At 47.0% G+C, this 15,000-nt stretch overlaps 2 protein-coding genes across 3 annotated transcripts in view; both read right to left on the reverse strand.

Moving 5' to 3' along the window:
- The window catches only part of atp1b3b (ATPase Na+/K+ transporting subunit beta 3b), a 25,023-nt gene extending 13,915 nt beyond the window's left edge, over positions 1–11,108 (reverse strand). Inside the window, exon 1 of the mRNA XM_080844740.1 lies at positions 10,807–11,108. Coding sequence (XP_080700866.1) covers positions 10,807–10,912 — 106 coding nt within the window. The 5' untranslated portion in view covers positions 10,913–11,108. The remainder of the gene's footprint in view (positions 1–10,806) is intronic.
- Positions 11,109–12,304: 1,196 nt separating this feature from the next.
- tfdp2 (transcription factor Dp-2) overlaps positions 12,305–15,000 on the reverse strand; it is a 47,818-nt gene continuing 45,122 nt past the window's right edge. For both annotated transcript variants that reach the window (XM_080845158.1, XM_080845157.1), the window contains 4 exons: positions 14,483–14,634; positions 14,026–14,192; positions 13,783–13,825; positions 12,305–13,593 (listed from right to left, as the gene is read on the reverse strand). In XM_080845158.1, coding sequence (XP_080701284.1) covers positions 13,440–13,593; positions 13,783–13,825; positions 14,026–14,192; positions 14,483–14,634 — 516 coding nt within the window. In that variant the 3' untranslated portion in view covers positions 12,305–13,439. The remainder of the gene's footprint in view (positions 13,594–13,782; positions 13,826–14,025; positions 14,193–14,482; positions 14,635–15,000) is intronic.

Below are 15,000 nucleotides of genomic sequence, written 5' to 3' on the forward strand. Positions count from 1 at the left end.
TGCGGTGTATTGATCGTCCGGGGAGCACTGAGTTCGACTGCTGGCGATCGGTTTGCAAAGTCAGGAGGGCAGCATGAGGCTAAGTTCTCACTCGTCGCCATTCCACTTATCTATATCCTCCTCTTCTCTCTCTCCCACTCACATCCATGCTTCCACAACCCCTCTATATCTCTCCCTCACTCCCCTCCTTAACTTCTCTCTCTCTCACTCCCTCACTCCTCTCCTTAACCTCTTGCTCCCTCTCTGTCCTCCTTACTCACTCTCTGTCCCATCTCTTTCTCTCCCTCCGTTTCTCCTTTCCTCAAGTTGCCTTCACTCTCTCTCTTTTACCGTCTCTCACTCCCCCCCTCCCATCTCTCTCTCTCTCTCTCCTGCTCTTTCTCTGCCTCTCACCTGATCAATCTCTGCAGTCCTGGGATCTTGTCCATCTCTCTCGCCCTACAGACGCCCAAGTCCTTCTTTCAGCATGGAAAAACACCCCCTCCCTCCCTGTCCCCCTTCTACCTACTCACTGAAGTCGAGAGCTCCAGTATCTACCCTCCGCTCATGTCAACTGGCTCTACTTTAAGAGTCAAACAGTCAGACGCTTCATGATAACAATAATAACACTATGGATTGTTTAAGTAGCTCTTTTCCACACCTCTAGGTCATTTTACTATTGGGCCTAGCATACAGTCAGTACGATCCACTAAAACAAATAAACATAAGAACATTCAGACCAGTGAAGCAGCAACACAATACACACTTCTATGTAGTACCCTGAACTGACTTGCTATGACTGGACTAAATCAACACATTTTCACTAACCGAGTTAGGCGTATGTGTGTGTGTTTGTGGATGTGGGTCTTGTTTCTGCAGTTTGGATGTGGTTGTTGATCAGCACATTCCCTCTTTGATGACGAAGCTAGGACGTGTGGGGGAGAGTGATGGTTTGATGCTTTCCAGAATAACTAAGAGTTCGTCCCAACCCTATAGCCTGAACATAGCATCAAGCATCCCAAGAACAAAGGTTACTTTGAAGGGAAAACAACATTTTGTCTTTGAACAATACATCATACAACCTATGTAATTAACATTTCACCAATCCAGTACAAAGCCAAGATTCTCTCAGCCCTATTCCATCACTGCTGGAGCACTACAACACTTGCATGCTAGGTTTTAAGTGGGCAAGGGTTATATTGAGGACTATTTTCCATAAAGACTGAAGTGTACTGTACTGGTGCTTGATGTGGTCACCATTTTTGTTCTACATTTGAACACATTATGTCATTTAAAAATGCATATGGTTAAGGATGTACGATTTGACCTGTTTATTTCCCTTATAAACACAAACCTCATCTTACACCTCACAAGAGGAGGCGTGTTCCAAGCAAACCAGATCTGCAGAACTCACTAGAACAGATGCGCCTGAGACAGGAGCACAGCTAAAGGTCATGACCCTGAGGAACACGATGGTCAAAATGAGAAATGCATACTGGTGTCTCCCAGGACCCCTGTCAGGCCCTTCATCTTTCAGGACACCTCTCCCTTGGCTACCCCCATCTAGGGTCTTGACCAGTACGGTGTCCAGTTATGCTCTCACATGCTTGTTTTTACAAGTAATGTTAGACTGATTATGTCCCTTCATCCAGTGAATCCACACATATAAGGCCTTGTGGAGCTCATCTCCCATTGTGGGTGATGGCCGTGGAGATAGTGGGAGTGTTTTATACTCGGTCAATGGTCTGTTTGTCTGACAGAGTGCATGAGGCTGTGTTTTGGAGCCATTGTGATGACTGTACTCCTTCATCAGCCCTCATCTTTCCACTCTAAGAATCTCTCTCTCTCTTTCCCTCATTCTCACTCCATCCGTCTTTCCAACCCCCCTCTGCTTCTCTTTCCACCTACCCTCTCTCTCCACCTTTCTCTATATTTCCTTCTCTCTCTGTCTCAACCACTCTATCCCCGTCTCCCCTTATAAAATCAATGTTCTTCCTGTTTCTCTCTCTTCAAACCACCAAGTCTCCACCTCCATCCTTTCTTCCTTTCGGTGACAGATCCTTTCCTCTGAGGCCTCACCCAGTGGCTGGGGTGTCCTGTGACCCATGGGTCCCTGGTGGCCTTGTTTGCATCCCAGCCCCCACTGTCCTCGTTAGGGCTGGCATGCAGCTACCGCCCGACCGCCTGCCCGAACCCCTCCTCGACCCCAGCACCCGCGGCCCGACGCGGGCACGCCAGCCAGGGAGCGCATGAGCGGGCACAGAGTGAGAGAGGGGGAGTGAGAGAGAAAGAGAGAGGGCGGGAGAGAAAGAGAGGAAGAAAGAGAGGAAGAGATAAAGGAGGGGAGAGAGGAGAAGAGAATAAAAGAGGGGGGAGAGAAAGAGAGAGGAGGTGAGAATAAGAGAGGGGGGAGAAAGGAGAAAGGAGGAGAGAAAGAGGGGGGGAGAGAGAGGATACGAGAATAAAAGAGGGGGGGGAAGGAAAGAGAGAGGAGGAACGAATAAGAGAGGGGGGAGAGAGAGGGGGGGGGGGGGGAGAGGGGGGAAGTTGTGGGGGCACAGTACAGTAAGGAGTACAAACATGTGAATGTGTACAAGGGAGGGAGGAAGAGAGGGAGAGGCAGAGAAAGAGGAAGAGAGAGAGAGAGAGAGAGAGAGAGGGACAGAGAGAACAATAGAGAGAGGCAGAGAAAGAGGAAGAGAGAGAGTGCATGTGACCGAGAGAATGACAGAGGGGAAGAGAGAAGGAAAAACAGAGCGAGGGACAGAGGGAGGAATAAATGAGTACTACAAAGAAAGGAACAAAGGGAGGTAAACAGAATGAAAGAATGATCACATGAGAGAGGAAGTGAAAGATGGAAAGATGGAGGGAGGCAGGAAGAGGAGGAGGAGAATAGAGAGAACAGAGGAGGAGGAGAATAGAGGGAAGAGAGGAGGAGGAGAATAGAGGGGCAAGAGAGAGCATTAGGCCAGAGAGTGGAGAGAGGGAGAAGCAGAAGACTACCTTAAGTGTGAACCAGAACTGGGGGCTTCTGAGGGACAGAGAGAGATGAAGGGAGAGGAAGAGAAAGAGTGAGAGAGCGAGAGAGAGAGAGAGAGAAAGCAACTCTGCTGGCCCTCAGCTGTTCTGCTAACGGTAACTGAAGCCCCAAAAACAAGATCCTCAACTGCCCCTCACCCAACTCCACCCCAGCCCAGCCCTGCCCAGCCCCCAGGGTTATAAATAGCCATCAGATAGAGGACAAGAGGGACAAGGGGTTCAGTCACCCCCAGAGAGAGAGGGGGGGGGGGGGGGGGCTTCTTTACTTCACTACTAGAAATAGTAAACAAACTATTATGTTCAGAGAAGTTTTCTTTAAAATCGCTTAATAGTAATTTTGTGTACTACGACTAACATAACTGTCATAAACGTGATACTGGTTCATTGTTTTTGCACCGACCCAGACTGAGCAGTTCAAGTGTTTATTTCACAACTACAACACGTGGTAAATAAACTTTGCAACATTTCATACTAAACACGTTGATGGAAGACATCAAATGAGATGCTAACGCTAAGTCTAGAATTGACCTTTTAGACTAGCATTTAAACTGGTGCTAATGCTAGGGCTAGCCTTTAAACTGATATGCTACTCTAACTGAGAAAATGTCTCAAAAATAGTCAAAAAGTACCACAGATATGATTGCTTTAATTGCTAGCAGAGGTCACTTTGGAGTCATATATCTTGCAATATGCAATAACACGGTTACACTATCTTTACTCAACCTACTACGAATCAAGATTATTTTCAAAGCAACGGCAATATGAGCCGAGTGAAACCCAAGGCTATAAATTGTATTTGTCAACATCAGCAAAGTGTCTTTTGGGGCGAACAGAACTTCCCTAGCCAAATGAATGACTTAATTACTTATACTGTCTAAGGTTGCTAGCATTTCCGGCGGTCTCATTGAATAAGTCAAATCCTGAGAAGGCTTTGGCCACTGATAGATTAGATGAAGGCCGCCTTGAACACAAAGAACAATTTGATCACCCTGATGTGTCTGACAACCATAATGAGATTTCTTACATTTACTATACTGAGGACGTGGTGAAGGCTTTGGGGGGCGGGGCTAAGACTGAAGCTTCGTGGTTAAGGAAACAAGATGGATCAAATCTGTTTTCTCCACCCACTCTCTCTGTACCTACACTGTTTAATGGGAGTAGGAAGCAATAGATTCTGTGACTCACATAAATCCTTAACAATGACTGTGCCATGAGTTGTCGCTCTATTTTAGTCGATACACTAGAAATCTCTGATGGCAGTGCTTACGGAGATCTGCACTCTTCCCTAACATGCTGTGTCATGTGGGAATGAAGACACGCAGAATTTTGGTTTGATTGGAGGCTCAGTGAGGATGGCAATTCCTTCATTGATTGATTGATTATTGACAGATTGTTTTTAATCTGACATTTTAGCAGATTTCGTATCGGACAGAGGGTGGGGGGTTGGTGAAGGAGAACAAGAGAGACCGGTTGTGGCCCAGAACTGACCCTGAACACAGCCAGCTCCTCTCCAGTCAGCCATTATCCGGACGCCCATCCCCCGCAGGTTACTGTTGATGACTCGGGGGTGGGAAGCAGGGCTGGGACCAATGAGGAGCAGGCAGGCAGGCAGGTCTATCTGATTGGACTAAGGCAAGGCACAGAATGTGGAGCGATCCTGAATGCTCGGCTCAAGAGACTCTCGTCTCTTTAGGGGGCATCTCTCTCTTTGTGTGTGTGCTAATCTCTCTAGGCCCCATTTCCTCCACCCTCTCTCTTCCTCTTTTCTCTCTTTAGTGTCATATCGTTCCTATTTTCCTACGCATTTCCAGTTAACTGATGCCTAAAAATGCAATAATGTATTACGCCTATGTTTCATAAGGAAATAATGCATTGCGCTTATGCCTGCCGGCTACGGCTCTGACACAGGGCAGTAGATACCTCTGCAGCATCCCTGACAGGGTGACCCTCTTAAGCTTGTCTGCCGATCGATCTAAAGCGCATCTTACGTTCACACTCGCAGCTCAGAGAGGATGAGAGGTGCAGAGAGGGCCTGCTCTAATCTGACCTCCCGGCGCAGCATTCACACGCTGAGTGTTCAGAACCCAGCCTGGTTTCCTCTCCACCTCTCCTCTCCTCCCTCCACGTTAATTAAGTCTGCTCTCTGAACTGCCTCCTCTTTGGGGCTTTATTTCAAAGTTAAATGAAAGTGAGACAGGCCAGGGAGCTAGATAGGGAGGGAGGGAGGGAGAAGACAGAAAAAATAGGAAGTATGTGTGTTTGAGGGAGTGTTGAAGGCTATGGCTGTGTAAGTGTGTCACAGAGAGAGCAGGATGGAGAGAGAGAGTGAGAGGAGAGAGAGCGAGGGGGAGAGAGAGAGTGAGCAAGAGGAGGAGAGAGAGCGAGAAAGGAGGGAGAGGAGAGCGTGCCATGTCTCCTTCGATCGGGTTCATCTGCATTCAAGGTGTGCCTGGCCCCAGAGACCTGATTAAAGATGCATAGCCCAGGAGAGGCAGTGTGTGTGTGTGTGTGTGTGTGAGTAGCTGTGACAAGTGAGTGTGTATGTCTAAGTAGTATGGCTGTACCTGCATACGTGTGCTGGGAAGGTGTGTGTATGAGCGTGTCAGGACTATGGCCATAACCGCAACACCACGGTCATGTAATGCCTACCACGACGTTGTGCTTATCATCACTATATTTAATTATTGTTGCAGGTGTAAACTGCAGGAACGCATAAATACGAAATAATTGGGCCTGGACCGCAGGGATACCTTGTTTTTTTACTGCGGTAAGAAAAAATCCATACTGCCACAGCCCTTGTGTTTGTGTGTGTGTGTGTGTGTGTGTGTGTGTGTGTGTTGGTGTGTGTGTTGGTGTGTGTGTGTGTGTGTGTGTGTGTGTGTGCAGTGACAGAGCAGTTTCCCCTGTGCCCACCAGGGAACGGGACAGGCACACAGAGGGGGGTGGGAGCAGGGGCTCACAGCAGCCATTCTGACCGAGGAAAGCAGCAACGGTGTGTGTGTGTGTGTGTGTGTGTGTATGGGGGGGAGGTGGAGCCAACAGCTGCCTCCCTCTCCCTCTATGCACACACACACACACACACACACACACACACTCACACTCACACTCACATACACACTCACTCACTTACACAGACGCACACTTAGAAATACACAAGAACGCGCACACACACACACACACACTCTCTCGCTCTCTCTCCACTGCCAGGGTTTCTCCTTGGGGGCATACATGGAGAGCAATAGGGCTAACTGCCCCTGTAAGCTCATCCCCTCCTCCGCTACCGAGCCCAGGATGACGCGTTCATCTCCGTAACGACCTCTCCTCCACGCCATCTTCCACAACCACATCACCAAACCACGGAACCGTGGCACGGAAGCATGGCTGCTTCCACAGCTGAGGCTGAAGACAGTGCACACATGACCTCACACACACGACCTCGCACATCCCTGTCAATCACGGTGTCCACATTTGTGGACAGTTAATTAATGATAGGAATATATTAACAAACAAACATTACCTCATACACATGACCTTGCATAAACAATGTATTCAGAACGTACTCAGACCCCTTCACCTCTTCAGTTTTTGCTATGTCCTTATGGGGTATTGAGTGTAGATTGACGAGAGAGCATATTACATAACGCACATTTCCTCACACACATTACCTCACTGGTAGTAACAATAAAACTATTAGGACTATCCTTCACTAGGGCACCAGTGTGTGTGTGTGTGTGTGTGTGTGTCCATGGCTAGCTGTGTGTCATAACCAGTTTAGCACTCAGGAAGATTTCTGGACTGAAACGTGGGCTCTTGCGCACTGTGAACCTTGGACTCGATAGGCACAGTTTTGGCATTCAGGGATAAACAAGGAAAACTACCTTTTAGAATATTTATGCTTAAAAATCATCGGAAAGCTGTTCAATTTGAGGCTTACAGTGATATTAAACTGTTATTGTTTTTTGGTTGTGTTTGTCCTATGCTGGCACCTATACCTATAGGGAGCTAAAGGGACACGTTTACATCAATTACGGTGAGGGATGCAGTTCAACAGAGAAGCTTGTGTCGGAGGAGGGGGAGGTGGGGAGAGCAAAACCAGAGTATGTTTAACCCCATAATGGCTCCTGACCTTCATCTCTCGCCACACACACACACAGTTTCTCCATCTCTCAGTTTCACACACATATACCAACCCCCCCCACACAAGCAGGCAAGAACACACACACACACACACACACACACACCACACACACACACACACACACAGAACATGGCTGTGGCCAGAAGGGTCTGTAACGCCTCATCACAGGGGCGGTGTGTTTCATTGATAAAGCGTCCATAACTGGGCCATTGTCGGCCATGTGAAAGACCTGCATCACTGCCACATGGCTGGTCCTATTGGGGAAGAATGTTCTTTTCATCGCCTGAACTCTCCGCAGTAAACACTGCGTCTGAAACCACACCGTGCGTTTAGGGCACACAGGCCTCCCATCCCACCATCACCACCACCAACAACCCCAACCAACCATTGGCAGACGATTCCAGTCCTGCACAAAGATAACCAAACACCTCTTTACCTGTTGACCCTGTGTGTGTGTGTGTGATTGGAGTGCTCTGAGACCTAAGGCCGTCCACATTACCAACGATAACTTTTAAATTTCGCTCCAGTTCATAAGAATGACAGTGTACACACCGCTATAATGATAAACTATACTGATAACAACATGAACAACACTGATTAGCTTCCCTTTCAAAGGTGATTATGTGAACGATAGAAACACTGGCAGCCAATCAAAAAACTATTGAATCCTAAAGGCATCTCATTAAAACAGGAGTGATAATTCGGAGAGGCCTTCCTTATTGTTGGTCAGTGTGGATGCGCATATCGTCATAGAGACAATAGTCTTCATAGTTATTGCTGGCAGTGAAGTCAGGCCTTTACCGTGTGAGCTCTGGTTGGTTTGTTCCATAAAGCAGAAGGCTCTGGAAGGGGGCCGGAACCGAATCGGTTCGGACTGGTGTTTGCCAGGGTCGGTTTGTACCGGTTTTTGTCAGGGTCGGTTCGTACCGGTGTTTGCCAGGATTGGTCCGTACCGGTGTTTGCCAATCTTGATCAGTATCGGTGTTTGCCAGTACCTGGGGGCCTGTGGCAGTGGTGTGATTGGTCGTTGGTGCAGTGTTGTGCTGTGCTCTGTGTATGTGTTTGTTTGTGTGCATGTGTAATTAGCTCAGTAAAGCTGTGCAGATTGAAAACTGTAAAGCCGTCTAATCCGCACAGGCATCAGACAGAGAGAGCCAAGGAGTCCGACAGATAAGTTCACAGCTCAGAGAGCGAGAGAGAGAAAGAGAGAGAGCCAAGCTAACCCATTAACTCCTGCCCAATCCCTTTATCTCCCCTACACCAATCCCCCACTCTCTCTCTTTCTCTCTCCCTCTCAACTCGCCTTACAGTCCTCAGGGAGAAGCTAAAAGCCACATGGATGTAAACAGCACGTATCTGTCATATTTCCTTTTTCTTAATTTTTTTCCTTCCTTCCTGTCTTTTTATGTTGTTGTTTTACACGTACCTTTTCCATTAGTCTACCTGCACGGCCTCAGTGTGATTGGCTGGACAGGTTGTTTTGCTGAGCCAGTGAAAAACACACTGCAGCCACTAGTGGTGCACGATAGGCACAGGAGTCAAGCATGGAGCCCTGGCCATCAGTGCTGGGTTATTAAGTATAGCCTATGCAGCACATACGGTATAGTCATCAAGGAGGCTATGGGCTAGCCGCAGACTCATGTGCAAAAACTGCTTGGCTTCAACGTCCACAGTCTCAGTAAAATAGCCAGAGTGGCTGAAGAATGTTTCTTTCTCATATTGCTGTCATGTCAGATGTAATAGGGACTGGCCTGGGGAGGAACAAGCTGTACGCATTTGCTGCATCACGTCTCCATCATCAGTCCCTCCCTGTAAAGATTCCCTCCTGTACTTTGGAAAAGCTGCAAATGGATTCCACAACGGCCAGGGTGTCGGCGCCTCTCCTCGCCGTCATTACTCCGCCTCTTTGCACCGGTGAGGAGGACCGGTTTGACCTTGGGATGAGGGGGAGGAACAGAAGCAGCGAGAAGAGGAAGAGTTTGCAGCACCCACCGCGCACCATGGTGGCCACAGCTCAATGTGCTGAGCGCGCAGAAGAGAAACCCGCATATCCTCATGGCCATTTAACGCAGCTACGCATTATCTGGCGACTTGGAGCTGATTTATGATGTTTGCGACAGTGGTCAAAATGTCCCGTTTCACCACCATTTTAAAAGGAGCGTGCGACACATAATAGCCTTCTACCGATGCTGATAAATCAGAGATGGAAAACATGTATGGAGAGAGAGCTGGGGGATGCGCTACAAACTGCGATGGGTGACCTTCTCTCCCGGGGATCGATCTGAATAAGGGAGGCTGAGACATGGAATTTTCCCCACACCAGTAGCTGTGAGAAATGCAGCAACGGCAGAAGCAGCAGTACCGCACATCATACATTTCAAATGAATCTGGAGCAGTTACGTCACGGCCGTAGGGAATGACCGGCAGCGTACAAAAAAGGACCGAGCAAGTCCACTGCGCGATAGCGTATTAAACTAATGTCAAGAGGCAATCTCGCACGACCAGGTCCCGTCCACTGTACGGCTAAGCTCGAGGTGTCACCCTTCAAGCATTTGTGAACGACAGCCTAATCTAACGGCGCACCAGGGAGAGCATATAACGGTTTCTTCGAACATGAGGAAACATTGATCTCTTGATTCACCCAAGGGGGAATTAACGAGTCGAATCCTTTATCACATCTTACCCGTATAATTAAAACAACTGCATTGGGCATCTAGAAATATGGCCCTATGGTGATCAAGGAGATGGTTATGCATGGCACGGGGCCCCTCGAGCCTCGTGCAGCAACGAGTCTTAAGATGGAACAGGGGAAAGCGACCTCATGTTGATACAATGTTAAAGCTACGTTGTTAAAATCTTCCGTATGGCCCGTCTTTCGCTGGTAAACACTGTAAAAGAAAAGCATACCCCCAAATACACCGTTGAAGGATATTTCTGACCATTTGTGGCTTATGTGCATGCATTTAATCTCCAGTTTAGATCTATTTATTTTGATTGGCCTTGAGAGCTTCCACGCTTTAGATCAAAGTGGGCTAGATATGGCCTGTTTTAGACTGTTAGATTAAGCTTTTTTTTTGGTCACTAATCGGTTTATGTCGTTAGTCTGTTTGGTCCGGGAGTCTGAGGGCTCATAACACACAAATCGATCTGGTAAGATTTTAGTGATTGAATCTACAAGCCATGTAGGCTACAAACCCAGCTTTATTTTCCCAATTAAAACATTTCCAACCACAACGGCATCTGAACATTAGCCTACACGACGTTAGATGTGATGCTCATATCGCTACAATTTCTTGACAGCTAACGCTGCCATAGACACTATCAGAGTACTGTAGTATATGCATAATGAGTCGATGTAGTCTTGTTGCTACAGTCTTGCTAGCTTCCCCCGGTTCATTCACACAAGAACGCATATATTGTTGCGTGTATTTTCTGACACTGATATGCAAAACTACGTAGTGCGCTAATGCGTAAGGTTAAAAAAATGTATTTTTCATTAAAATAATTCACCTTGTTAATGAATAAAAAGGCTAAGCCGAAAATTCCTTTCCACACATTCCTTAACCATTGGTCTTTAGAGCAATCAACCGTTAGGCTAATTATACTATAAGACTGTAAGTGATAAACACTTCATCGAACCGGCTTCTTACCCCAACTGCTGGCGGTTCGGCCAATGAACTCTCCTGTGCGTGGATTGTAGATAGAATCTTTCCAAGAGCTCTTGATTTCTGCGGGCTTGTCTTCCTTGGTCGACATGGCTGTGTTTTTGAGAATTAATCAATGGGGAGACCGTGGGAAATTAGGATTCCAAAAAGGAGGAAAATAAACTGGGATAAAATAACAGTCAGATATGTGGAAATGAAAATGGTCCTTTGCCGTTCAGGTCCAGCTCGGTTCGGTTTACTGGTGCACCTTCTCACACGGCTACACGACTGCAGCGACCGAGCTCCTGGAGAAATCGCGTTTCAAACACCATGGCGCAAGCGCAGTTCACCATCCCCAGAATTCCGAGATAAGCATTCATTGCCAATATGAACGCCTCTGAGGAAGAGCTATGACAGTTAACACTAGAGCAATCAGATTTATTAGTAACACTTGTTCTTTAATTATAACATTACACTAAATAGGCTATATGTCAGCGCTCTTGCATGAAATCTACATTTAAATCGGCTGATGGCAGAATGTGAATAGTAGCCTACATAAATTGGCTGCATTCCACACAAATATTTATTTTTAGCTTGTTTGGCTATTTTATTTTAATTTTGTATTTTAATCGACAGGAATCTCGTTTTGTTTCATAAGCGAGTTTGAACTCTTGACATTTCCAAGCCCATAATCCAGAAGGCCACCATGGGCCAGCCGCAGGAACATGCCAAACAGCTGTGCCAAATCTCACAGGTGTTAGATATGGGGTTCATTAACTTGATCGGCTCAGCTGAAAGCCAAATCGCGGTTCCAACATCTACATCGCTACATCTTTTCCACTCTCGATCGAAACAGTCAGTGAATAATACGGATCTGACTGCTTTGCGCAAAACCAGTTAATTTACGAGCCTCGCGTGACGCAGGGTTTCTCTTTGGCTCTGAGTGCGTGTTAAGTGCCAGCGTGACAACACGCGCTGAGCTGAAGGGGCCATTCCACTTTGTTGCGCTCGGGACCCACTGTGGAGAACCTTTGGATCAGCGAACACAAGGCAATCATGGGATTTGTCGTCTCAGAACTCTATTTGTTATGTATACACATCCTTATGTCTACCGTCTGTTTCGTTTCCATTTGATCTAGAATGCTTGAATGACTTATGATACGAGGCTCCATTTTCTGCACTCAAAAGGGGCTAGTCTAATAAAAATGGCAAATAATATGTATTTCACTGCATCCACATTGCTCATGTTAAATAAAGTTCCACAATGAATGTTTTATACCACTAAGAAATACCACCATTTGTATATGTGTATTTTTTTAATTGATTGATTTGAACTGATATCATGAGAAGCTGGATGGACAGTAACCTCTTTCAATACAACAAGACAGTGCAGTGCTAAATAAGAACACCAGACCGCAGTAACCAAAATTATATGTTTATATATGCATAGATATATACATACACAGTTACATTTCCAAATACAGAGCAGAACGTTAACGCGAGAATACAAACAGGAGGAAAATGCCTGTACTTCCGGCATTTCATTAGTAATCTGTCCTTTTAAAAAACATAACCAACCAGTGTGTCTCAGAACGCAAGGCAGTGTGTCTGGGAGTTTTAATTTTTTTTTTTTTTTTAACATCGGCTTTGGGATAACAACCAAAAATAAGGAATGAGAGCTGCTATACTACTTCTCACGCACAAGACTACATCTCCCCTAATGCACCTCTTTAAAACGCTTCAGGAGGTCTCCGCAATAGCAGATGTAGTGAAAGATGAGCCTGAAACCTAAACGATTGGCTATACAATCAAATAACAATAACAATAGTGGATCGACAATCCTTAGTAACGCTTAAAAAAGGTAGGATGTTTGATAATTCTTAGGGAAAAAAATACAAAAATAGTCTACAAAACTCAGTTTGAAGACTTCAAGATGCCAACGAGTTCCCTTAAATGAGCGAAAATAGGATGGAAGGACCAGGAGCGATCTCAACACAGGTCAGAAGGAGTCTAAGGAAAGCAAACTAAATCGTCACAGTTAAATCACTGGACTACGTTTTCAACGGAGCGTGGAAATAAATAGAAGTACACCACTGCGGGTGGGGGGGAAGCAGCGCTCTGAGTTTTTTTGAGGGGTGTTGGGAAAGGGCTTGGATAGCTAGCCTGAGTGGCGTCGGCAGAATTCTCAGTGTCACTCACGTCTTCAGTCACTGGTCTGCCGCAGGTCACGGAGCAACTCGCTGAAGCTCTGAATCTCTGAGCACTCCACTATCAGGCGCGCTCTCTCTCTCTCTCACACACACACACACACACACACACACACACACACACACACACACACACACACACACACACACACACACATTCACACGCATGTACACACGCTTGTCTAGGAGGCACAATTGACTCCAATTATAGAGAGTGGGAGTGAGAGAACGAAAGAGACAGGAAGCGAGATGGAGAGATATATTCTTAACATATCTTATTAATAGAAAACAAAAATGGCAGCTTATTTCCTGTATAGCATCCGCCCAATTCCTCGTATAGGGATAATGGGTGCATTGGAAGTCTTTTTTTCATTTTTTATTTATTCGTCCCAGTCAGGGATGCTGATTGGTCAGGCGTTATTTTTGGACCGGTCACTCGGGCGATGAGGGTTCATCGTCATCCTCTTCCTCATCCTCCTCGTTGAAGGAGCTACGGGATTCTGAGGCGTGAGAATGGGCAGTGCTACTGCGGCTGTAGCTCCGCCCACCGCTTAGTGAAGAAATGTCCAGATCACCTGGGAGAGAACTGTGCAAGGACACACACACACACACCCACCCACACACACACACAAACACACACACAAAGACAGAGGGAGACAGTCAGCAAATATCATTCAACATTAATGCTCCCTAAAACCTTGTATTTGTATTTACTGGGTTGTGTGTGTGTGTGCTGTGTGTGTGTGGAGCTGGTTTGGGATGATGGTGTGGTTACCTTGTGTGGCTGAGGGGTGTTCGACTGGAATTTCTGGCCATGGCTGAGAGAGAGACAAGATGGTAAGAAAATATGTACAACTGCACACACACACACACACACACACACACACACACACACACACACACACACAGACACAGACACACACACACACACACACACACGAATCTACCTTACTACTACCACTAAGTTACTACTACAATTCTAAATCCCCCCCTCCCCCGCCCCTGTCTGGTCACTGACCTGTGACGTAGCACTGGAGGGACTTGGGCACGAGAGAGCGTGCCAGGTTGAGGCCCTCGGCAGCGCACGAGCCGTTCTCCAGGCCCAGGGACATGCCCATGCGCTTCAGCACCTCGATGTCGTCGTGGATCTCAAACGTGTTGTCGAAGTTAAAGAGGTACTCGCACCTGCACACACAAACACACACACACACACACACCGCAGGAGAGGAACATTAGAACAAGAGAACCACCACTGAGCAGGAGAGAAACTACGAAACTCAAAGAGAGAAGTAGAGGGAAGGAGTCAGGGCGTAAACTTGGCACAGTCACAGATAGACAGGGAAAGAGAGACGCAGAGATGGACAGACAGAGAGAAGTAGCGGAGGAGTGTGTTGAGACGGGCCTAGGTGTCCATCTTTCAGATAGTCAAAGGTAGAGACAGACAGAGAAGTTGCAGAGGAGTGGGCGTGGCGTACTTGTCGTTGGAGATGGAGCAGTCGATGACGGTGCGCATGTCTGTGTTGAGGATGATGAAGGGCAGCTGGATGACCGAGCCAGCCGGGGGAGGGCTCTGAGATTCTGCCTCCGCAGCCTGGTTTCTCTGCACCAGGTTCTTAAAGGCGATCTGCTGCTCGCGCACACACACACACACACACAGACACACACACACACACACAAATACATTTGGGTTAGTGGCATTTCCACACGCCCACACCTCTCTGCAGAGGACCAGCAGCACAGAGAGCAGAATACAGATACACTTACAGTTACTCACTTCAGCATTCAGCTGACTTTACATTCAGGCACTCACTCCCAATAATACACACACACACACACACACACACACACACACACACACACACACACACACGCACACACACACACACACTCACAATAATACATTTCAACACTGGCACACTTAGTGACACACGCACACACACACACACAAAAACACACACGCACACGCACACGCACACGCACACACCCTATTTGA

The sequence above is a fragment of the Sprattus sprattus genome, assembly GCF_963457725.1.
Source record: "Sprattus sprattus genome assembly, chromosome: 9".
NCBI classification, from domain to species: Eukaryota; Metazoa; Chordata; class Actinopteri; order Clupeiformes; family Clupeidae; genus Sprattus; species Sprattus sprattus.